A 25927-nucleotide genomic window follows, 5' to 3' on the forward strand; every position below is an offset into this window, starting at 1 on the left:
GTTACCCTTTTCCCCTCCTCAGTGTCTAGGCCACTGAAAGTTAATATCTCCACTTTCAAACTTCCAACCCCAACAGTTTCTAGGAAAGAGTAAATGATAAAAAGTGCTACAGGGGCACCTGGCTGGCTTAGTCCAAAGAGGATGAGACTCATTCTTGGGCCCTGAGTTCAAGCCCCACATTGGGTATAGAGATTAAACAAAACTTAAAAAAGAAAAAGTGCCACAGGAATCATATAGGATGAAGAATGAAAAGGTCACTGAATTTTGGCAATTGGCCAATTGGGATGTCACTGAGCCATCCAAGGTTTTGAGGAGGGGTTTTGCACTTTTGGCACAAAGAATCTGGCACTACTCTGAAGAATGGATTGGAGCCAGAGAATATAGGAATATTAGCATCCAAAAGTAGATTTGGGGGTAATAGGTTTAATTATGAAACCCTTGGATTTAAACGTCATTAAATTCCTAATGTTTCAACTTGGCATTCCTGGCACTAAACAGTGGCCCAATTCCAACCGGTTCATTACTCCCCCATAAACGTAGTTCCCGGCTCTTGTTAACTGGACTATTTTCGCTCTAACAAGCCTGATCTTCCCTGCTTCTATCAGGCTGATCTCTGCTGAAAAAGCTGCGCAGCCTGACTGCATCTGTAGAAACTTAAGTGCTTTTCGCAGCTTTCTCTTAACTCCAAATACCATGAATCTGTCTAGGTTAACAATAGCTTTTAAGAGTCAAGACCGATTTCTGACTCATTTTTACACCTCCTTCCGCCTCAACCCCCGTTCAGTGCCTCGCCCAATGTTTACCACTCAGAATGCATCCGCATAATGGACGAACTCGGGTAAGGCACCTAACAAGTACTTGGAGAACTCTACTAGCCGCTAAAGGTATACTCGTTCTTTTAACGCTCAGATGTTGTAACAGCCCAGCACGTTTTTCAGTCTTACATCTGAATAAGTTTAGGCTCAAACAATAAAACCTCTAGCCGTACCCTACAGCCAGCAGATAGAGAGATGTAACAATTGCATCAGAATCACACGGAGAAATACAGTCCTGATCATCCTCCCTTACAGAGAATCTTAAAACTGAACTCAAGAGACTAAGGTACTCGGCAGAAGTCAGGAGTCACGAATTCACAAGCATATATCCATGCGAGCCCTTTCCTGCCCGGCTTTCAAGAGGAGAAACTGGGCTCCCAGTCCAGATCCTAAAGGATAGGAATTGGGCCTACAACCTCTTCCCTTGGCCCCTAGAGTCCCAGGGGACATCTCCCGAGTCGGGGACCGGAGACGACCGCGGGGACCTCAGCGTGCACAGAACGTGCGGAACTAGGAAGAGGAATTTCCAGCCCGGCTGGGCGTCTCTGATTGGCTCCCGGCTCATCTTGGAACTCTGGGGCGTGAGGCGTCACATCCGCCGGGCCCGCCATCTTGTTCCCAGGGGCAGTTGGCGGAAGAGATCGCGCTCCGTGGCCGCCGGCTCGCCTTCTGCCCGGGAGTTCTCGCAGCCCGCGTTTCGGCGTTCGCTCTCGATCCAGCGTCCGTTTGTCGGCATCCTCGTTGCCCTCCCTCACCCAGCCGGGGGACAGCGAGGCGGTCCCCTCTCCCGACGGCGTTCCATGGAGTAGGGTCCCGGACCGTTGTCCCGAAGAGCGAGATCGAGCTTGGCCCCCTCCCCCTCCCTTCTCCCTCCCTCCTTCCTTCCGCCGCAACATGGCTAACAACAGCCCCGCGCTGACAGGCAACTCTCAGCCGCAGCACCAGGCGGCCGCGGCCGCGGCCCAGCAGCAGCAGCAGTGCGGCGGCGGCGGCGGCGGCGCCACCAAGCCGGCGGTCTCGGGCAAGCAGGGGAATGTGCTGCCGCTGTGGGGCAACGAGAAGACTATGAACCTCAACCCCATGATCTTGACCAATATCCTGTCGTCGCCTTATTTCAAAGTGCAGCTCTACGAGCTCAAGACCTACCACGAGGTGGTGGACGAGATCTACTTTAAGGTATGAAGAGTCTAGGCCTGGGGGGCCAGGGGGCGGGCGGGTTAAGCTCAGAGGAGGGTATGGAAACGGGCGGAGGCAGCCCTTGAGGTCTGAGCTTTTGTAGGTGCGGGAAGGTTGGGGAGGGGGAGCGGTGGCCAGTAGTCTGCCTGGGAGGGGTCGAATGGGGGCCGCCCTCGTTTCCTTTTCAGACTTTTAGGGCTGGGAGAGCCCGCCACTCTTGAACTCTCCTCCCCCAACCTCCTGCCCACCCCTGGGGGGAGTTGGGTGGGAGGGGTGGGGAAGGGTAGGAAACAGCAACAATCCTCTCCAGTTTACAGCTTTAAATTTATTCCTTTTGACGTGGATCTACTCAGCGCCAACTTGTTGGTGCTTCTCCCGCTCACCCTGGGCCTGGGCGTGTGTATTGACTACAGCGTTGGCCTCGTGTTGTTGGTATTCTCTATCCGATCCAGACAGGGAAATGGTCAGTGCGTGTTGCGGGTTGGGGGTGGGAGGGTTGAGGGTGGAGAGGAGCCAGTGCAAGAGCTGTACAGAAGAAGGCCTGGAAATTTTCCCAGCAGGAAGTCAGGAGTAAGTGGTCTCAGTAACTTGTGCATTGGGCTTATTTAGAATTATCTGGGCCCTGGGCTTCTGCGGCAGGGTCGGTGCTGGCTTGGCTGTGCTGGGGAGCTCACCTGGCGCCTCCTCACTGCACTCTTGTCTCAGTTCTTGTTTCGTTAGCAGGATTGACTCAGTCTTGCAGCGAGGCTCGGAGCAGCCCAGGGTCGCAGGTAGAGGTATGCACTATTAATCATGCTCAATCGCCATAAATGCATTTCCCTGGTTAAATGAACGGCTATTTAGGTATTTTTTTTGGCCACTGGTTTTGGGCTTCTCTTCACCAACTAGATAGGTTTCCACCGCTTCCCTGCAAATTATATAGTTTAAAAGTATCTTCCAGGCCTCTTAAGGTTAGTTAATATTTTAAGGAATATTAATAGAATTAATGATCTTTAAATATTTTAGCTAGAGCATCTAATAAAATACCATCTATTTTGTCTATTTGACTCTTAAAATACTTGACAGACCACATAAAGTATTTTTTTGTGATCTGAACATATCTGTAGAGGTGTTAGGAAAAGGAAATTCTCTTTATTTGCTTTTAGGTTATATTTTATCCACAATCTCCCCCCTCCCCCTTAAGTGATCAGGTTATTGAACGATGTTGAAATAGTTGTTTTTTTATAGAAAATCGCATTTTGAGAATACAGTTCAACTTTGGGTATGTAAAGTACACTGAAATTTTGCTATCCTTTTACAAGAGTATTGTAAGTAATTGTAGTTCTATAAACTAGGGTTTGGGTTTTTTTTTTTTAGCTTTTAAAAAGGTAAGGCCTTTTTCAGCATGAATACAGTATGGCGACTGTTTCTTAGTTTTGTGTAGTAAACTTCAAACAATTGAAAACTGGGTTCCTGCTCTTTTTGTGGCAGGTTCTGTTTCATAATACAGGCCAGTGTTAATGTGATAGAGAAAAAGCTTGTTTTCAAATTTCAAATACTGTGTTTTGAAAACTTAAGATTGTACTAGAAATCAGTTAAATTTAGTTATAAAACTAAAGACCCAGGTTTTGTTATTAAGATGCCCAGATCAAATAATTATTGAAATATGTGTGCTTCTAGTTTTAAGTCGGATTTTGTGTTGCATCCACCCCTTTGGCTAGCCTTTAAGGAATCGAAACATCTTTCACACAGCAAACTGCAGGAAGGAAATGAAGCAGTAAAGCAGTGCTGAGCAAAATAGTGCTCTAAATGCATGCTTTTCTGTCTGAAGCCACTGAAAAGATTATAAAATGTAATCATGGATGGGTAAAAATACAGTTCTGGAATTGCATAGTGAAAGAACAGGGTTTAATTTTGTTTTTATTTTAAGTTAAATATGGATCTTCTCTTTCTGAAAGACCTTGAGTCATATGTTATTGAGTTAATATTTGTTCTTTGCTACTCTTAGGTAAAGTATGTGGTTTTTATAGGGTAGTCACCTCAACAAAGATGATACTGTATCGATTACACTTAATATAAGGAATGACTAGTCACTCAGTTTTTTTTTGGCAGTTTATGTAATTGGGAGAATTGAATTGGTTCATTTCTGGAAATGCTAACAAGAATGATCTGTGTAGGTGTGGCCCTTGTAATTTCATCTCTAATTAGGAATGAACATGCCTGTCATGGTTTAAAAAAAAAGTGTACAAATAAAGTTCCATAATTTTGCATTAGAAGTAACTTGTTACTGTGTTAACATATGCACTTCCAAGTGATTTGTTTTATAATGTAGAATTTTAAACCACCGTAAAATTAAGGGTGTTGAATTTTTTCTGAAATGAGTTCTGAAACTTCATTGATCCTGTTCATTTATTTATTTAGAACCTTTTTATTTAAGTTGGAGCCTTAAATCCAGTTTAAAAGGAGAGTTTTTATTTTTTTAGGCAACATAGTAAGATATAAAGTTGATCCATTATCAAATAGTTTTTACAAGTATGTGAGACTACTAGAAGTCTCTTGGCTCCATGCGTATCAGCTCTCTACAAAGCTATTTTAATGGAATCTCGGCTCATAAAACTGTTGAGGTTTTGTTAAACCCTGGCAGTTTTGTTGGTGCTCTTTAAAAAACTAAGCAGTTTTTCAGAGATGGTTTACATAATGTATGTAAGCAGAATACATGCATCATGTCAAAATACCCTACTTCCAAACTTTTGGAAGAAGCTGCTCTATTATGGACTTGGGTTTACTTTAATCATGGTTTAAAAAAAATTCGAAGTATGAATGTTTGTTGTGTTCCTCTTTTCTATTTCAGGTCACGCATGTTGAGCCGTGGGAGAAAGGAAGCAGGAAAACAGCGGGCCAAACGGGGATGTGCGGAGGGGTAAGTAGAAGTACGTGCATTTTTCAGTTTTTCTGTGTCTGATAACTAAGTTTATACCCAAGTGGCAGTTGGCAAAGATTAGAAGTTGTGGTTTTTTGTTTTGATCTGAATTCAACTGTCTGGTGAATGGGGTTAGAAAAGTGGCTATTCATTAATGCTCCATTCTCAGTTCTGGATAATATCTTGTTATTGATACCTAATGGGATTAATCAATTGGTGTCAAATATCTCTGTTAATGTACTACTTTATCTTAACTGTTTCTCCTAAAGGTTCGAGGTGTTGGAACAGGAGGAATAGTTTCTACGGCTTTCTGTCTGTTATACAAATTATTTACCCTGAAGTTAACTCGCAAGCAAGTGATGGGTCTCATAACACACACAGACTCTCCATATATTAGAGCTCTTGGATTTATGTATATAAGGTGAGCATGCATTTATCTACATTTCCATTAAATATTGTCATTTTAATTCACGTAAGCCTAATCAATCTTTTGTAATTCTAGGTACACACAGCCCCCTACAGATCTGTGGGACTGGTTTGAATCCTTCCTTGATGATGAAGAGGTATGTCAGCAAGGGTAATAATTAGTTTTTTTCTGATTATTCTCATGTTTTTAATATCTTTTATTTGTTGGAGGCTTAATGTCAGAATTTTTTGTAGTTAAATTCATTTCACTCATGCTTTTGGAACTGATGTCCTTTTACTAAGACTTAGTGGACTTTCTATATCTTAGGTTAAGTTTCTTAAATTTATTTTCTTATTTCTTAACTGTTTAAATGTGTTTTGGTAACAATTGAAAATTTTTTCTTTGTAATTACGTTTTGTATATTGCATTGATTTGACTTGTGCAGTTGGTAGTAACTCTTTAAGTGGGCCATGCTCAAGATTGAGGTGTTAAGACATGTGAATACAATACTAATTATAGCACTGTATTCTGGAACTTTTCACTTCTTTGTGCTCTAACTTCTTGCACATATTAATACTCCCACTTGAATAGAGGTGCAGAGTTGAAGAGCTGAGTGGGATTTAAATAGGATGAGAATTTAGATGATTTATTCAAGATGATCAAAATATTTAAATTACAGCTTTCTGACTCCTAATATACTATACATATTTATAAAGCTGGAAGAAACCCTTCCTTAAAATGTGTACTTTAGGTTTTTATAATTTAAAAAAATTTTTTAAAGTAAGCTCTACACCCAGCGTGGGGCTTCAGCTCATGAGCCTGAGATCAAGAATCACATGCTCTTCTGACTGAGCCACCCAGGCACCCCTTTTTGGTTTTTAATTATAAATCTAGTTTGCCATTCAAGCTTAACAAAGTTAAACTTGTTACATATATTCAGAAAGTAAAAGTTATGTGGGAACCATAATTATGTCGGATTTAAATCATGTATATATATTAATACGCTTACATTGCGAAGTCCAAGGTCTCATAAGGTACTTAATACATACCTGTATTGTCCATACATAAGCTCCCACCACTTTGTATTTTAAGGTCCATAAAGTAAACTTTGAGTGCTAAGCTTCAGTAGTCCCATTTAAAACATTTATTCAAAGAATTTATTGAATTAAAGGGTCATTCAAATAGAGATCTTTCTAGTATGTTTTTATTATTTTGTGCACACCTAAAAAAAAATCTCACTTTTGAGATTTTTTTTGTCTGTGTAGATGTGGAGAATTTTTCTCTGCATTTTTTGGCAGAGGCTGTTTACTGAATTGTTACTATTTTTGAAGAAGCAAAAAATGTATTAGGTGACAAAATCACAGTCTTTAAATAAAATTGTTTTTCTTTTTAGATAAAATTTTTCAGGCCAAAGCACTTCTCCCTTTTATATTTAAAAAGTGTGTCCCTCTTTGTGATTGGTATTGTATCAGGTTTATTTCTGAATGCTTCTATTTAATCTGTTTTTTATTGTATTTACAAACTTCAGGATCTCTATTTAAGCTAACTTATTGTTTTCTTCCTTAGATATCTGCAGCGATTATATTTGGAAATACTGTATATCTGAACACTTAAATGTGTGTGAGTGCAAGCAGTTTTACCTTTAGCTCTTGTTTTCCTGTTTAGATAACAAATCTCACTTTCCTTGTGTGCTTGCACTATAGGTTTGGGACTGACAATAGCTGACTAACATGTCCTGAGCTGTGAGAGGGCATAGCAAGAAGGCCTTCATGCGGTAATGACCCTTTTCAGAGACAATGGTCATCATGGATTATGCGTTTCCAATTATTTGTTCATTTATTTATTTTCTACATAACTTTAAATTAGAAACCTCACTGCTTCATGGCAGTTGGTTTGCTATTGCTTCCAGTTTTATTAGGGCTTCATTTTATATTACAGCTGTTAAAAGATAATCTTTAGACATGATTGTCTAAAGTAGTTCATACATAGTTAGGCTACAGTGCTAGGAATGATGTGTGCAGACATGTCCACAGAAAGAAATACGTACTTAGTAGGTATGTGGAATATTAATTTTAAGTTTATTGTTCCACAGAGTTGAGTAATCTAAGGGGCTGTTTAATATTCCTTTTAACCGAGTGAGCTCAGTGCTCTTTATGCCCACGAGGCTGCAGGATTTGTTCTCACCTGCATGCACACACTAAGCCCAAATATTTCTCTGTATCAGTCATTGTCAGATTAGTAGGGTACACAACTTAAAATTTTTTCTGTTAGAATTTTTTTGTATTTGAGATTCCAAAGATGGTAATATTTTTATAGTGTTCACATACATAGTGAAATTATTTTTTTTTGACGGCTAGGGTATCCTTTGTGTTTTTGTAGGACCTAGATGTGAAGGCTGGTGGAGGCTGTGTAATGACCATTGGAGAAATGCTGCGCTCTTTTCTCACAAAGCTGGAGTGGTTTTCTACCCTGTTTCCAAGAATTCCGGTTCCAGTGCAGAAGAATATTGATCAACAGATTAAAACTCGGCCTAGAAAAATCAAAAAAGATGGAAAGGAAGGTGCTGAGGAAATAGATAGACATGTTGAACGCAGGCGTTCGAGGTAATGTAACTCTTAGAATTACTTTAAAAATAGGCTTTATACAAAGATCTTTGGAAATCAGTGGCAAATTCATAGGAAATTCCTTTTATGCTGTTCTTTTTTATAGGTTCGTCACTTTTAACCCCAAAAGGTTGTTTTCTGCCTTTCAAGGCCTTTAATTGTTCCTATCATGTTTATATAAGTCTGGGGATCTAAATAGATAAACACTGGTGAAAGGTAAATTTTTAGGATATGCTTTATTCATTGAAAACTTTTTTTCCTTCCTTTCTTAAATATTAGGTCTCCAAGGAGATCACTGAGTCCACGGAGGTCCCCAAGAAGATCAAGAAGTAGAAGCCATCATCGAGAGGGCCATGGGTCTTCTAGTTTTGACCGAGAATTAGAAAGAGAGAAAGAACGCCAGCGGCTAGAGCGTGAAGCCAAAGAAAGGGAGAAAGAAAGGCGAAGATCCCGAAGTATCGATCGGGGGTTAGAACGCAGGCGGAGTAGCAGGAGTAGGGAAAGGCATAGAAGTCGTAGTCGAAGTCGGGATAGGAAAGGGGACCGAAGGGACAGGGATCGGGAAAGAGAGAAAGAAAATGAGAGAGGGAGAAGACGAGATCGTGACTATGATAAGGAAAGAGGCAATGACCGAGAAAAGGAGAGAGAGCGATCAAGAGAACGGTCCAAGGAAAGGAGAAGTAGAGGTGAGCTAGAAGAGAAGAAACACAAAGAAGATAAAGATGATAGGCGGCATAGAGATGACAAAAAGGATTCCAAAAAGGAGAAAAAACACAGTAGGAGTAGAAGCAGAGAAAGGAAGCACCGAAGTAGGAGTAGAAGTAGAAATGCAGGGAAACGAAGCAGAAGCAGGAGCAAAGAGAAATCCAGTAAACATAAAAATGAAAGTAAAGAAAAATCAAATAAACGAAGTAGAAGTGGCAGTCAAGGAAGAACTGACAGTGTTGAAAAGTCAAGAAAACGGGAACATAGCCCCAGCAAAGAGAAATCTAGAAAGCGTAGCAGAAGCAAAGAACGTTCCCACAGACGAGATCACAGTGATAGTAAGGACCAGTCTGACAAATACGATCGTCGAAGGAGCCAAAGTATAGAACCGGAGAGCCAAGAAAAACAACATAAAAACAAAGACGAGACTGTGTGAAATTTTTTTTTTTGTAAAAGTGGATCACATTGAATCCTATAAATGTTTGATTAAACCTGCTTTCTTTTTCTTCCTCCCAAGTTGAGATTGTGCAGTAGTTACGCACTCTTCAAGCTCCCTGTAGGCTGCATTTTCATTTCCTCTTTTGTGTAGGGAAGTGCCTTTGTAATCCCATTTATTGCATTGATGTTTTCACCCAGTTGTTGAGTTTGATACATGATGCACAGATTGTTCTTGCATTTTTATTGTTTAATTGTTTTTGAGATGTACAGTCTGTACATATGTCCTGAAAATGTTTTAATTCCTTTGGCATGGTTGCCATGTTGGTTAAATTTGTATAAGGCAATAAACTGCCACTAATTCTATTTTTGTTTTGTAGGTGTGGGATTATGGTTTGTGTACTGAAGTTAGCATGGCTGTGCTTTTCATAATAGAATGCTAAAGACTTTGAGAATGGATCTTGGATGTCTATTATAGGAGAATTTTGTGCTTTCAGTGTACATGAAGGCAGCAGTTGTAGGATTAACATTCTTGTCCACTGTATATTATCTTGGAAGGCTCTTGTTAATATGTTACACTTGATATTCTCCACAGTTAACTTTAGCGAGATTCATGACAAGTTCGTTTCTGATGCAGAGGTTTCAATTAGGCTGTGATTTGATCAAAAGTCCTTTTAGCATTCTACCTCAAAGGGACACTGTTAGTATGCCTAAAGTTTATTCACTTAGCTTTCCTTTTTTATTTGAAAAAATACATGACATGTAATCTTTTTTTCTTGAATTTATCAGATTTTAAAGTACTATATTAAAGGAAAAAATGTCTAAAGCCTAGCATTCTTGCAGCAACCCTGTACTAACGTGAAATTGGGAGAGGGTGGGGCAGATGAGTAGAGAACTAGATTCAAGCCGAAGCTTCCAAAGCATTTTTATAAATGGGAAATACTTAAATTATGAAATCGCTTGATATAGTGTCCTTTTTTTAAAATTCAAAACTTTTTTTATCGATAATGAAGATTGCTGTTTGAGTTTTTAAACTTAGTCTAGAACAGAGAGGTATTAAAAGTAATGCCGTGCTGCATTATTTAAGATTATCAGCAGATTATTTGATAGATTGTTCTTATGACTTGTATTCTGATTACAGAGAACGATCATGAGTGGAATAAATACTGGATTAAATCCTTTATTCTGGGTGTTGGCTTTCCCCCACTTGTCAACATTTTTTAACGTATTTTTGTTGCGGAAATTGATAACAGTGTTAGAGTCCCACTCTGTAGAGAGCTGGATATCTCAGTGCCCCAAATGACCAGTGAATTTTAAACGTGTAGACTAGAACTGGACATAAGTGATCGTCAGTAACCCTTACTAGGTTCTAAATAACAGCGGTTCCCTTTGTCACTGGATGTTCTCTGTGTCGCTAGGTTCTTTGGATAGGAGGATTACCTAGTTTTCACATCAGAGGTGCTTATCGAGATACTTTGCACTTGGATCACTTATTAGAATCCTTTAAAACTTGGACTCAACTAATTTTTATAAGATTAACTCTCCAGTTTTTCTTAGAACAAGAAATTGAGGTGCAAGGTGATTTGTTCAGTCAGTGCCAAGACTAAAAGTGAGTGTGTACTGTATTAACATGTTTTATCCCACTGTTTATATTGGCCAGCTTGATGGGCTCTCAGAAGCCACCTTGCAAAAGTGTTAATGGGGCAAACAAGTACATTTTCTGTACCTACCTAACTCCAGAAAAATCTCATTAAATGAAGGAATTCCTTTCTGAAAAATGCTATGTTTTTTTTTTTTAAATAAGAGAAGATTCAGTCATGCCTTTTAAATTGAGCTTCAAGTAAATTGACGTGACCTGTAGAAATTAGAAAAGTATTTCCATGTAATGAAAGGAGATTTACATTGAGAGTATTTTTAGCATACCTAAGTTATGGTGCTATTCCTGAATATAGTTCCACCTAAAATATTAGTTTAACCTTGTATTTTAGGTAAAATGTGGAAAGGATTTATTTCAGATAGCGATGAAAGTACTATCAAGCTGTATTTTATTTCATATGATTTTTAATGTTAGGTTTGCTCTTGAACACTTTGATAAGTAGTAGAACGTGTTAATACTAACTTGTCAAATACAATGATTTGATTTGGAGAGTGGCTTCCTGAAACACTGGGAAAACAAGTGGCTGTGAAAAAGACCTCTCAATATTTATTTTTTTAATATTTGTTTATATTTTAGAGAGCACGTGTGAGCAGGGGAGGGGCAGAGAGAGGGAGTCACAGAATCCAAAGCAGGCTCCAGGCTCTGAGTTGTCAGCACAGAGCCGGATGTGGGGCTTGAACCCACAAGTTGTGAGATCATGACCTGAGCCAAAGTTGGATGCTTAACGGACTGAACCACCCAGGTGCCCTTCAGAATTCTTTTTGGCAACATGAGCAAACTTGCAAAGTTTTTGATGGAATTATAAATAGCCTCCATCCAGTGTTCTCCGCTTACTGAAATGATTTTACCTTTTCGTGTATTAATATCTTTCACCTGTTTTCTAATGTTCCATTTGCAATTAAATACATGGGCTGGTGTATTATCAATCTTGAGATTTTAATATAAAAGTTTCTTTTTGATGACCAATTTATGTTTGGTGGGGTTAGTGCCTTAGCTCCTCTGAGGCACTGTGGGTTTTTGATTTTTTGGTTTATTGGGAGACAGAAGTCGCATGCGTTGGGGTGGGGCAGAGAGAATCCCAAGCAGATTCTGCACCCACATCACAAAACAAAACCAAGAGTTAGACACTTAACCAACTGAGCCACCTAGGTTCTGCGCCCTCTAAGGCAGTGGTTCTTAACCTTTAAGTTAAGGGCTCCTTTTCAGGCATATAATGAAAGCTACAAATCATGTCTACAAAAATAAAAGTACTCTTAAAACTTGCTTGTAATTTCACAAGAACTAAATTGCCGTAGGGCTTTTCTGCTGTTTACTTACTTTTTAAAAACACCGGTTAGGTGAACAGTAGTTGGGAAGGAATAGCAAGTTTAAATTCCTGAGAGTCTTACCAAAGGCAATAGCTTTGGGGGTGGTTTTATTAAAAGGTAAAATGGGAAAAAATGCTAATGGTACTTCCCCAAAGAGTTGTCCTATAATAAGGACATATAATTAATTAATAAGTAGTTTTTGATTTGGGCAGGGATGAGCCCAGACAGCAGTTTATAATTTTTCAACTGATTCCAATGTGCAGCCTTGATTACACAACTGACTCGTTGGCCAGGACTCACTGATTCTGTTGGCCAGTTGATGGACTTTAAATTGGTTCTGGTCCCAATCTGATTCCATCATGGAAATGATGAAGTCAGCCTTGAGTAACTAATCCAGTTATAGGGAGAGCATATTTTTATAGAGAAGGAAACACTTTTCCTGATAGTCTCAGTCTATGAAATTCCTTCACTGCATCCTGTGAGATCTTAACAGCACTTTGTGAATACTATTGAAGTGGCATTTTTCATTTTAGGATCACTGGCATTTGTTACTGTTGGAAGCTGACAACATGCATAAAAAAACAAAATGTTACTCTCCGAGCCAGCATTAATAGTCAAATTTCTGTTGCACAGGGAGAATGTATTCGGGTTAGGGGAAGTTGTTTTTTCAACCTGTTGCAAAAATGAGTTATATTTGTTCAGATTGAACAGTTGACCTTAAAGCATTTCACAAAATACACAAGCCATGAGGTTCTTTTATCACAAGCACCAGGAAAAGAAAAGCCCTCATGGGGAAATCTTCACTTAAGCTTCCCTGATGTGCAAATACCAAAACTCCCATTAGTCTAAAGCTAGCTTTCTTTGGTCAGTACTTGTTCTAGCCATTCTGAAGCTGAATTATTTCTTTTGGGACCCTGGATTTAGTGGCTCCCCCACAAATTCCACCAGCTCTGGCCTCCTAACATCCCCAGCAAATATACAATCTGAGAAAACGTGCTTGCTGAGCAAATGCAAGAGAAGTCCTCTTGCCCACTTTACTTCTATTTAGAAATTCTGAAGTCACAGGTAAATGGTTTCACCTATAAATGTGGAACTTGAGAAACTTAACAGGAAGGGGAAAAATAGTTTCAGAAAGGGAGGCAACAAACTAAGAAACTCTTAAATACAGAGAATAAACAGGGTTGAAGCGAGGGGAGGGGAAAATGCGAGAAGGGCATTGAGGAGGGCACTTGGGATGAGCACTGGGTGATGTGTGTAAGCGAAGAATCACGGGAAACTACCCCTGAAACCAAGAGCACACTGTGTATGCTGTATGTTAGCCAACTTGACAATAAATTATATTTTTTAAAAAATTCTGAAGTCACTAGTGTCCTTAGTAAATCAAATTTCTTAAATATGTCTTTATTTTGAGAGACAGAGGGTGAGCGGGGGAGGGGCAGAGAGAAAGAGAGACAGAATCTGAAGCAGGCTGCAGGCTCGGAGCTGTCAGCACAGAGCCCGACTCTCAAACCCACAGGCCGAGAGATCATGACCTGAGCTGAAGTCAGACACTTAACAGACTGAGCCACACAGGCGTCCCCTAGATAAAATTTCTTAAATGCTGGATTCAATCAGCCAGTCCAGATACAGGTTCAGGGAACATTCCTTCCTGAATGAAATGCTCTGATGTCTGACCTCCGTTTTGGGAAGTTGAGTTATGCTGAGCCTTGTGCAGGAACTGCATGGATTTGCGGTTGTGCCACTTACCAGTTTATTTCTTCTCGGTTCCTGAATCCCTCCTTGCTTGGTGACACTGGGGCTGAGTGCTCCGGACATTTCTTTTTGCCCGCTAGCAGAGTATTAAACTTGTCAGTAGAGGATACCAGAAGGATGCTGAAGAAGGAAAGCTTCTCATTGTGGTGTGGTTGTGGTGTGTTTTCTCTCGCTTCTGCAGCGGGTGGGGGCCAGCAGCGCCTCGCAGGAGGGCGTTTCCCAGCGAGTGCACTGGTCCCCCCACCAGCTTCCCAGCAAGTCTTACGCAGGCAACAGTGGCAGCCCAGTGGGTGGCTTCTGAACTGGTTATGTTGCCACCCTCTCCTCTGCAGCCCTGGGCTTCAGCATCGAACAGTGGGTCACAGCCGCACCCTCTCCAACAAAGTCAGACTCTCAGTCTTGCAAGGGAAACTGTTCCAAATTTGTTCCTTACTTGGGTCACTTGCCTCAGCCCCAGACATATCGGCTGCTTCTATACCTACTAGTGCTGTATTCATACGTTCTCTTTACCCTTAGTAATTAATCCCCTGTTACTAGGTACTAGTTCTCTATATCACACTTTCCCAGTTCAAATTCCTGTGTCTCTTTTTTGGACTGGACCCTGACTGATACAATGGAATAAGATACCAGTCATAAGGGTGCCCACTTCATTCGTTAGGTTGGCTGATAACCCCTCATGTCGTCTAGCAGAAGGGGCTCAGCCTATTAAGTTTGCTGGGAAGTTTCTAAGTGAATCAGACTGACTCCTTACAGAATTTTGACCGAGAACTAAGAATTGTCCAGTCCTTAGAAGAATGGATAAGACCTGTGTACTTGTCATATGAAGACGCACACACGAAAGAGACGGCACAATAAATACCCTAAAGCTGCCTTGCTTCCTGTGGACTCCAGTTCGATTTTGTTTTTGCTTTTGTTTTTTTGGATATTCTTGCAATTTCTGTTTTCCTTAAGATGGCCGGAGTTTCTCTGCCTTGGAACCTACAAGCTTAGCTCTGGTTTCTTTCATTATAATCATCAGAGATCCCTGATCAGTGAATGTCTGGCTGACATTTCCTTGACATTTAATTCTTATCTGTGCTCGGCACCAGTAAGAAAATATCATCTTCTTGATTGGACTTGGCAAAGAAGTCAACAAGGAAGCTCTAAGTGCAATTGCCTTTCCCGGGTAGAAATTGTCTGCTCGAGGGCAGAAGGCAGATATGTAGGCACGATGGAAAATGAAGTAAGAATTAGGGCCACTATAAATTTTGCAGTGTCCAATGTTTTCCCGGACAATTAATCCTACTCCATGTTCCTTCTATATCATGAGACAAGTTTTTAATTTCCCCTATGATGGCTATTTCAGATCCTCACTAGTTTCTTATGTCTCTTTCTCCACCTCCATACTCATCCCCTCTTCATCTACAGATCAGGTAAAAAAAAAAAAAAAAAAAAATTCCCTCAATTTGCTGTCCTCTCTGCCCCGAACGACAACATTAGCTGCAGTCACACCTGTCCTGTTTTCCTCCTTACCTCTCTCACTTTTTATCCTATGGTTAAATGTTGTAAATTCTGCCCTAGACTTATATGTCTACATTCATGTGGGACAGACTGCCAACTGCCTCATATCCATTCTTCCTTTCTTCCATAGCGATGGAAGTTTTTGACTGTGTATAGTTTTTTTCCTTTCAGTTTAATATAGCCATAAAACCAACTTCTGCCCAATGGGACGTAAATGGCAGCAGGAACCTTCCTGAAGAGCTTGTTGGCATAAAGTTCCCTTTAGTGAATTCCTCCCCCACCCCGCTTTAGTGAATTCTGCTGCTTAGAATTTTGATATGATAACTGGAACTTTATTTTGGACCAAGAAAAAGAGAGCTCCATTCTCAGAATGGCAGACTAAAGGATCCTGGGCCTTTGTAGACTCCCATGAAATAGAATTGCCACACCAGCCTTTTGACACTCTGCCTCCACTATTTTGTATCAGAAAGAAACCTCTGTCAGGGCACCTTGTGGCTCAGTTGGTTAAGCATCCTTCTGATTTTGGCTCGAGTCATCTCTAGGTTCATGGGTTCAAGCCCCACATTGGGCCCTGCACAAGCAGCCTGGGACTCGCTTGGGAGTCTCTCTCTCTCTCTGCTCCTCTCCTGCTTGTGAGCATTCTCTCTCTCTCTCTCTCTCAAAATAAATAAATAAACATTAAATAAAAATAATAAATAAGTAAATAAAAACTTTAAACATCTGGCTCTTGGTTTCCACTCACGTCATGATCTTAAAATCCTAAGAGCCCCACATTACACACTTTCCCTCTCTCTCTAAAAAAAAAGGGGGAAAAAAGATTTTTTTCTCCCTCTACCCCTGCCCCACTCATGCTCTCTCTAAAATTAAAAAAAAATCTTTTTAATGAAACTTCTGTTTAAGCCACTTTCTTTATATGTTTTTTGTCACTCTCAGAAAAGCATGATCCTGACATTACAGTTTTGATATCTGGAATTATATACCAAGTAACAAACCCTAAAATATGTAACATTAGCTTCACGAAGGAGGTTGGATGTCCGGAGGCATGGACACAGGTTTTGGGAGCTAGAAAGCTGATGTCTTTTGATATGCAGCATGCTAACATTTTCTCTTTCACTCCAGACATTGGTCTTTATCTCTTATTTTCAGCTCCTCTCCAAGTCTTTGGATCATTGGTTAATTCAATTTTCCTAGCATTACCCAGTCAGTACACTAAGAGTGTTTAGATAGACTCTCTCTTGTAGCCACTTCCCCTCTAGATGTCTCAGCTCCATACTCCTCAGGACCGAAGCTCCAGCATTTACTGCTTTGCAGAATTCTGGCCCTGAAAGGAGAATTACAGACACAGCTGGCAAACTTAGAAATGTGAAGTTTTTTAAAGTACATTTATGGGGACGCCTGGGTGGCTCAGTCGGTTAAGCGTCCGACTTTGGCTCAGGTCATGATCTCATGGTTCGTGGGTTCAAACCCCGCGTCGGGCTCTGTGCTAACAGCTAGCTCAGAGCCTGGAGCCTGTTTCCAATTCTGTGGTCTTCCTCTCTCTCTGACCCTCCCCTGCTCACGCTGTCTCTCTCTCTCAGAAATAAATAAAAACACATTAAAAAAAAGTACATTTATGTTACAAAACAATGGCTTTATTGGCATTGTTTACCAGTGCTGTCCAGCAGTAACGCTCATAACCCATTTTGACAACAGCCAGGAAGTTGACATTAGCCAGAACCCAGCTGGGAACATAAAACCATTGTACCTCCAGACACTGTTTCTCCCTCTTGGAACCTCCTAGATTCTCTAAGGTTCATGTCATCAGATTATACCATCCACTGTCCCTCACTCATGTCATCCACACACCTTGAGAGATACTCCCCTAGAATTTTGACTCTTAGGGTCTAACGTGTGTATCAGTACCTCTTTCCTCACTATTCCTGCCGTGATTCTTAGTGATTCCAGTATCCACTGAACAATCTTCCTGACATTCAGGACTCTCCATTTCTTGACCTCCTGACTGCCAGTGGTTTTTCCCTCCACCTGACCTCAGCTGCCAATTCCGATGTTTACATCCAAGAACCGGCCGTTGTCAGTAACTGGAACTTCTCCACAGCCTCCATTTTCAAACAGCCCAATTACCAACGCCCCCATTTCCTGCTTGCTTTCCTCTAATGACCTTGCCAACAAATCTGCAACTCCGCGGGGTCCTCCTAACCGTCGTCGTCCCTGCCAGCTCTTCACTCTCCTCCGCAGCCCCTTCAGCCTCACTTCCTCAGCCACCACCGTCTGATAGCATGCATCACTTCCGCACAAACGCCCTGCTTTCCCTTGCTACAGTCTGTCTCCAGCACACTTGTCCGGGTGTTTCCCAGTCCTAGTTGATTACAACCTTCAGCTCAGTTACTCTGTCACTGAGCACAAGTGGCTGGACACGACTGGAGAAAATTCACAAGCATGCTGACTGGCGGCTCTTAAACTCATGCTGACCATAAACCTCCAGAACCCTGGGCTCAAGCAAAGCTGAGAGTGAGTAGTGAGTGCCTTCCTAACCTCACCCTCACCCAGCCCTGGCGGATGCGGGAATGCGCCATTCCCATCTCCCCTCCGGACCTGCCCTGAATTCAGGCCAGGGGCACTTCTCTGCCCTCATCTCCCAGTTCACTGGATGTGGCTGTTCCAGAAGATGATGTGACTTTGAGCAAGGCAGCCCTTAGCCAAGGGCAGTTCTGAGAGACTGAGCCCGAGCTGTGATCACCCACACTCCCTGCAGCCAGAGGGATGAGTGCCCAGCCCCCTGCTCCTCAGGGCCGTCGCCCTTCTTTGCCCTCTGCCTGGGTTACTCTTCTCCTAGGTTTCCAAAGGCCTCATCCTCACTTCCCTGAGGCCTCGGCTCAAGCTCCTCATTGCCAGAGAAGTCTTCCCTGTCCACAGTGAGTAAACTCTATCCCTCAATGTTCTTTCTTATGGCTCTGCTTTATTTTCTTCCTAACATATAGCAACACCTGAAATACTAGACATTTATTACTTTAGCTGCTAATTTTGGCCTTTTCCTGCTAGAGTATATGCTCCATGAGTATAGGGCTTTGGTTTGTTTATGTTTATATCCCCAGGGTCCAGAATAGATTTTGGTATACAGTAAGTCCTCAATATATGCTTGTTGAATGCACAAACAAAAATGCCTTGAATTCAAAGTAGCCAGCCTGTAGAAGGCAGAGTGGTTTAGGGGAAGGATCTCAGAGATTTAGAGTTAGACTTTTTTTTTAAATTTTGTTTTAACATTTATTTATTTTTGAGAGACAGAGGAGGAGTGGGAGAGGGACAGAGAGAGAGGGAGACACAGAATCCGAAGCAGGCTCCAGGCTCTGAACTGTCAGCACAGAGCCTGGCTCGAGGCTCGAACCCACGAACCGTTAGATCATGACGTAAGCCAGATGCCTAACCGACTGAGCCAGCCAGGCACCCGGTTTGTTTGTTTGTTTTTAATGTATTTATTTTGGAAAGAGAGAATGCATGCGGGGAAGGGGCAGAGAGAGGGGGAGACAGAGAATTTGAAGCAGGCTCCCCACTGTTAGTGCAAAGCCCAATGTGGGGCTCGAACTCAGAACCCATGAGTGGTGAGAACATGACCTGAGCCGAAGTCACTCGCTTAACCGACAGAGTCACCCAGGCACCCCTAGACCATTTTATTAAAAACAACTTTATTGCGGGGCGCCTGGGTGGCTCAGTCGGTTAAGCGTCCGACTTTCGCTTAGGTCATGATCTCGCCGTTCGTGGGTTCGAGACCCGTGCCGGGCTTTGTGCTGACTGCCAGCTCAGAGCCTGGAGCCTATTTCAGAGTCTGTATCTCCCTCTCTCTCTGACCCTCCCCTGCTCATGCTGTCTCTCTCTCTCTCTCCTAGAAATAAAAAAATAAAAAAAAAACTTTATTGAGATATAACCTTATTGATAAAAAAAAAAGAAATATGCTAAATACCTCTGTCAGCTATTATAACCAAGAACTCATTTTGTAGCTACTTTGTAGCTTTATAAAAATGTAGCTTTATAAACATATGAATTGCCACATAGTTAGAGAAACACTTGGCTTCTAGTTCTAATGGTTCCTTTCTTTCAGAGGGTCCCGGTAACTATTCTTTTCTTTTTTCTGAACTTGCTTCTTAGATCAGGAGTACAGTCAAGTAAATTTCCTTCTGAAAAGGAAATCTCCTCCCTCCATTGTGTATCCTCTGATCTTAGTCCTTCTTAATCCACTTGGGAAAAGCTTGTTTTTCTTTTTTAAGTTTATTTATTTATTTTGAGAGAGACGGAAACAGCACGTGAGCAGGAGAGGGGCAGAGAGATGGAGAAAGAGAGAGAACCCCAAGCAGGCTCCACTCTGTCAACGCAGAGCCCAATGCAAGGGCTCAAACTCATGAAACCATTAGATCATGACCTGAGCCGGAGACCAAGAGCCGGATGCTTAACAGACTGAATCACCCAGGTGCCCTTTGTTTTTCTTTTTTAAACGTTTCATTTTGAAGTAATTATAAATTCACAGGAGGTTGCAAAGAAATGTACAAAAGAAGTATCATTTAATCTCCCCAATTCCTCTGGCCCCTGACCTTTCACCTTGGATATTGAAGCTTTGTTGCAGATTGCTCCCCACAGCAGAACTGGTCACTTTGCGTTGCAGTAACCATAATAAGAACAACAAATAAAGGTGAAAAAGAATAAAGAAAACTGGTCAGGATCCCTCAGTTTAAGATGACCATTCCATTACATAACAGTTTTCTATACACCTTTGTAAAATTTCATTTAGAAAAAAATTTTTAGGGACGCCTGGCTGGCTCAGTCGGAAGATCATGCAACCCTTGATCGTGGGGTTGTGAGTTTGAGCCCCACGTTGGGTGTAGAAATTACTTTAAAAAGATCTTTTAAAAAATCTTTTAAAGAAAAAGAGAGCATTCTACATATACCTTGAAACCCAGATTACGGTAGCTTTTTGGCCCGTTTGGTGTGGTTTGCTTCAACTCTTCTTTGTTTTCAGTCTCTGCAATACCTGTCCCTGCCAGTCTCCAGGTGCCCCCAGTTACAGATCGGCTCACACTAAAGGGGAGGAGCTGTTTCTCAGAGTCTGCTCCTAACATTGCTGTTCTACAGCCCAGCCACCAACAGTGCCGCCCTCCTGGGGATCAAAGAGGACCCTGATCACCCTGCTGTGTGCCATGTGAATGCTATGTCCACCAGGATGGCTGGCGGACCCAAGAAATGTTTGCCTTTGATTGGATTCAGCTTTATCTGTCTTAAAATGGTGAGTTCACCATTCCAACCTACCTGCAACTATTCAGGAAAAAAATAGGGTTTTTTCCTCTCTTTTGAGAGATTAGTGGGTGGGGAGATAGAAAGCAAAATGGTTTCGGACCATACCAAGATTGTATACGCTTGCACATTTGAAATTTAATGCAATTTACTAGAGACAGAAAACAAGATTATCGTTATATCTTAAGAACAAAGATTTCTGAAAAATCTGTCAGCAGCTACTGACTTAGTTCAATAGGCAGATTCAGGGAGAAAAATGAAATAGTAATGTGATCTGCTTCCAGCCTCTAAATTCTATTTAGGATTCCTCTGGGGCAGATTTGAGTTTGGGAAATGATTTGTGCAAAATGCTCTGTATGGATTCAAATATTGCTCACATTACATACTAAAATGTTGTTGTGATACATTTATTACTGCTCTGATTTATGTTTTACATTTCCCCAAATGGTATTTTTCTTTACGGTTCTAATTCCTGTACCCTTTCTTTTCAGGTTGCTTCAGCAAACACAGGTAAAACTTTTTGAAACGCAAGTCTTCCCTCCCGATATTTGATTTTAATTTCCACTGTTAATTCTGGGGTTACCCTGAAATAGAAAAGCCATATTGGAAATACATTCAACATCTCCAGAGAGCTCCCACTGTGAATGTAATTAGTAAGACAAATGCATGGGCCAAACTTACAAGTCCTTATAAGATCTTCTTATTGAGTACGGAGATGTATGTAGCCATGGATTTTCTCAAATTAGTAAAATATTATAATGATTATCATTCTAGTCAAAGAAGTAAAGTTTTAGCCATCAATAGTGAAAAGTCCAATTTATATAATTTTTCTTATTTGAATTCTTATTTCCTCTAGAGAGGAAAACTAGACATGTTTTTGAGTAAAAGCTCAGGATTCTCTACTTTTATAAGAAAAGATTTTACACTGGTAATAGTGCATCCTTAAAATACAGGAAATGATAACTTAGAACTAGAAAAAGTCTTTCTTTTAAAAAGATTTTACCATCATTTTTCCTGAATAAGTGATTGAAGCCAAGGATAATTTCTTTAGAGGAAATTTATGTTCAATTGAGATTTCAGTTAGCTAGAGGACCCATGTAATACTGATTATATCACCAGTAAGGTCTCGTAGCAATTCAACATACATGAGAACAATTTTTATTTATTATTTTGTTTACCACAGAAAAGGAAGTACAATTAAGGCAATTTAAAAATTGGGCGGATTTTTAAAAAGATTAAAAAAATTTTTCTTTTAGAAAGAGAGAGAGAGCATGAGCAGGAGAGAGGGGCAGAGGGAGAGAGTGGGGGCGGAAATCTCCAGCAGGCTCCACACTCACGTAGAGCCCCACGCAGGGCTCAGTCCCATGAACCTTAAGATCATGACCTGAGCAGAAATCAAGAGTTGGGCGCTTAAAAGACTGAGCCATCCAGGTGCCCCAAGGATTTTTTTTTTTTTATTTTAAAGTAATCTCCACACCCAACACAGGGCTTGAACTCATAACCCTGAGATCATGGGTCACATGCTCTACCAATTGAGCCAGACAGGTGCCTCAATTTTTAAAATAAAATAAAATAGGGGCACCTGGGTGGCTCGGTCAGTTAAGCATCCAGCTCTTGGTTTCTGCTCAGATCATGATCTTATAGTTTATGAGTTCAAGCCCTGCATCGGCTCTGTGCTGACAATGCAGAGCCTGCTTAGGATTGTCCCTCTCTCTCTGCCCCTCCTGCACTGTCACTCTCTCTCTCTCTCTCTCTCTCTCTCTCTCTCAAAATAAGTACATAAATTTAAAAAAAATAAAATAATAAAAATTTGACATAGTTACAGACAGCTGACCTGGAAAATCCATGCATGTGCAATAAGCTTTCAAACATTATCTCCTGTTTTATTTTTATCGCTTACATTATTCTTTTTTTTTAATTTTTTTAATGTTTTTATTTATTTCTAGGAGAGAGAGAGAGAGACAGCGCGAGCAAGGGAGGGTCAGAGAGAGAGGGAGTCACAGACTGAAACAGGCTCCAGGCTCTGAGCTGGCAGTCAGCACAGAGCCCGACGCGGGCCTCGAACCCATGAACCGCGAGATCATGACCTAAGCGAAAATCGGACGCTTAACCGACTAAGCCACCCAGGCGCCCCTATTGCTTACATTATTCTTGAGAAACCTTCACGATTCACCAGGAAGCAATGAAAAGGACTGGTCAGCCATATACAAAGTGACTTTTTTTTTTTTTTTTTTTTTTTTAGAAGTGGCCTTTCGGTGAACAAAGATCTAGCACAAAAATCTAGTTCTGTGTCTTAGAAGGTCAAAGGAGACGCTGAGCCCTCAGAACGTGGCCCTTTTTAGTCCAACGCTATCCACAGTATTTAAGAGAAAGAATGGGGCAGGCTGAGATACCAATGATGCTATTAATTGATTCATCCTGGTTTTTCAATAAATGGGATGTGCTTTATTGCTCCTGTAGAGGAGGGTCCATTTTGGGTGTGTGTATTCTGATTATCTTTGGGTTCTGGAACAGGCTCTTTATCTGTGTCTGGCCACTGGGGCTGCATGAGCTAATCTATTTTTTTTATTCAAAAAAAATTTTTTTTATGTTTATTTATTTTTGAGAGAGAGAGAGAGAGTGAGTGATGGTGTGAGCAGGGTAAGGGCAGAGAGAGAGGGAGACACAGACTCTGAAGCAGGTTCCAAGGTTTCAGCACCAGAGCCTGATGCAAGGCTCGAACTCAGGAACTCACGAACTACAATATCATGATCTGAGCCGAAGTCAGATACTTAACTGACGGAGCCATGCAGGCACCCCTGCATGAGCTAATTTAGATCTCTAAGAGTCGATGGAATGCACAGATACGGAGAAGCAAAGGGTTTCTTTCACTTTGGACTGATCAGGGTGGTTGACTGCAAATCTAGAGAATAAAGTTCTCTCTTTCATCAAAGTGGTAAGTGGGCCAAACACAGAACTAAGAAAGAGAGAAGAACGGCTAGTTTACGGAGCCTTACACAGCCCACTCAGGCTTCTCGTTTCTTTAAGGGAAGCATAGTATAGAGGTGTCGATCTTTCACTGCTGCCGCTGGTCAGACGCCACCCAGTAAAACAGGCAACCTGTCTCTCCTGCGCTTACCCCAGACTCCCCAGAGTTTCACCGTCTAGGACTTGTCCATGGCAGTCATGTGGTCCGGCTCTTCCAAACCCAAAGCTTGCTCGTCCTAGTACACACACACACACACACACACACACACACACACACACACACACTAGCCCTTCTCACCTTTCAGAGCGCCCTCCCACACAGTATTTAACTTAATCCTTACAATAATCCTAAGATGTAGATATTTTACATTTCAAAGTAAATCCTAAAATGTAGAAATGATTAATATTCCGCATTCTCGAAGGGAAAAACTGAGACCAGAAGAGGTTAAATGACTTGTACGTGTTCACATGCAAATATAAATGGCAGAGACAGGCTCAAACCCAGACTTCCTGGATCCCAGTCCTGTGCTTTTTCCACCAGGCTCTCCTGGGTTTCATCCTGCTGACAGTGGCTTCCTGCGTGACTCCTTCTGAGCAATTGTGCCTCTCCCTGCACAGTTCAATGGGGCGAATTCTGTGGAGACCTCAGGCCCTTTGTCAGGCCCTTTTTCAGATGCCTCTCAAACCACTTCTGAATGCACTGTCAGGCCTTGTATGTTGATGTCTAGTTTGTTTGTCATTTTCCCAGGAAGTTAGCCCGTTGCAATGAGGAGGACTGGCTGACACAAAAGATCAGACGAATTATGGGGACAAAGGAAAAAAGGGTTGAGAGACACCACCAAGTTAGTTGGAGGAAAGAAGACATAACACAGGACAAATAGCTGAGAGCAGAAAAGGGATAAGTTGGTGGGGGGGGGGGATGAAAGTGGGGCCTTTTCTGGGGCTTTCTATCATGATGGGGGGAGAGGGGACATGGGTGCTTCCTGCAGAGTCACCTGCTGCTGGCCAATGGCTAAGATGAGCAGGTCTGCGACTTTTCCCCAGCGTATGTAACTTTCAGAGTTTCCCCCCTTTCGGTGGCAAGAGAGACAGTCCTGGGTGATGTTCAAGGAATGTCTGGCCAGTGCACAGTGGAGACTTTGTTCAATCCTGCAGATTGGCTCTTGCTGAGTTGCTGCCAAAGCCACCCCTCTGGGCTGTTGGTGCAGGAAGAGAAGTTGTCTGTGTCGTGCACATAGGGACTTGGCGGGTAGGGGTCTGGGGGGTGTTGGGGGGAGGGAGTTGATCCTGGTAAATTACACATTTGGCCTATAGTTACCCTTTGTCCTCTTTGCCCTATAGTTTCGTTTTGCCCTCTAGGTTTGAATTTGGCATATAGTGATTTTACCCGGCAAATGCAGTACTTTGGACATAAAAGGCTAAGTGCCGGTTCCTCTGTTTGACCTTTTCTTCCACTTGGACCTCCTACACCCAGGGCACTTTTGTGCCTGTGGATTTTTGCAATGTTGTAAATCTTGTTACTATGCTGTGTCTCCTACCCCTCACCCGAAGTGTAGGAATGCCTTATATAAACTCATGACATAAGCATTCATGTCCCACAGACAAACCGTGGCCCAGGTGAGGAAAGACCGCTGCATCTACTTCTTATGCTGGGCCAGGTGTTTTGATGGGGGGTGGGAGAAAAACTAAAAATGATTCCACTCTGATAATATGAAAGAAAGTGCGATAGAGCGATTGTAAAACAAAGAACTCAATGCTCCCTCTTCCTCCATTAGATTAGATCCCTTGTGGGAAGTGTGCAAGTGCACAAGATGGAGACACAGCCACAGCAGAGGTGAGACCCTGGCCGTCAGGCCGAGGCAGTGGAGCACAGGTGAGAGGCGGGGAGGGGAGATTGGTGGCAGCAGGGAAGGCCCGGAAGTTCACTGAGTGCCAAACCAGCGTGGAAGCCCCTGGAAGGAAGCCCCTTAACGACTCTCTCCTTCCTCTCAGAGTTCTTTCCCACAATCACTCCCTGCTTTTTCTTTTCTTTTCTTTTTTTTTTTTTTAAGTAGGCTCAATGCCCAACGTGGGACTTGAGTTCACAACCCTGAGATCAAGGGTTGCGTGCTCTGTAGACTGAGCCAGGCAGGGGCCCACTCTCCACTCTGATTTAACCCTTTGAAAAGTACAAAAGTACAAATTATCCCAGAGGCAACTGGGAAAAATCTCTTTGAAATCCCATTCCTGAATGAGAGGTTTGAGCTTTCTGGCTGTCTTCTGGAGAGTAGCTTTGCCTTTCTTTTTCTCTGTTTTGTCTTGATCTTGAAAATGAGGGCAAGGGCACCTGGCTAGCTCAGTCAGTAAAGCATATGGGACTCTTGATCTTGGGGTTGTAAGTTTGATCCCCACATTGGATGTGGAGATTACTTAAAAATAAAATCTCTTA

At 41.8% G+C, this 25927-nt stretch overlaps 2 protein-coding genes across 2 annotated transcripts in view; both read left to right on the forward strand.

Annotated features, from left to right (window-relative positions):
- The first annotated feature begins 1445 nt into the window (after positions 1-1445).
- PRPF38B (pre-mRNA processing factor 38B) lies at positions 1446-10220 on the forward strand. Its single transcript, XM_039254968.1, has 6 exons — positions 1446-1991; positions 4822-4890; positions 5160-5311; positions 5393-5453; positions 7676-7899; positions 8179-10220. Exons 1-6 carry the CDS (start codon positions 1710-1712, stop codon positions 9038-9040), a joined length of 1650 nt encoding a protein of 549 aa, XP_039110899.1. The 5' UTR covers positions 1446-1709; the 3' UTR covers positions 9041-10220.
- Positions 10221-20461: 10241 nt separating this feature from the next.
- The window catches only part of FNDC7 (fibronectin type III domain containing 7), a 31736-nt gene continuing 26270 nt past the window's right edge, over positions 20462-25927 (forward strand). The window contains exons 1-2 of the mRNA XM_039254973.1: positions 20462-20524; positions 21024-21042. Of these exons, the coding sequence (XP_039110904.1) occupies positions 20462-20524; positions 21024-21042 (82 nt within the window). The remainder of the gene's footprint in view (positions 20525-21023; positions 21043-25927) is intronic.

This window comes from Hyaena hyaena, unplaced genomic scaffold (genome assembly GCF_003009895.1).
Source record: "Hyaena hyaena isolate Hyena2069 unplaced genomic scaffold, ASM300989v1 scaffold_504, whole genome shotgun sequence".
NCBI classification, from domain to species: domain Eukaryota; kingdom Metazoa; phylum Chordata; class Mammalia; order Carnivora; family Hyaenidae; genus Hyaena; species Hyaena hyaena.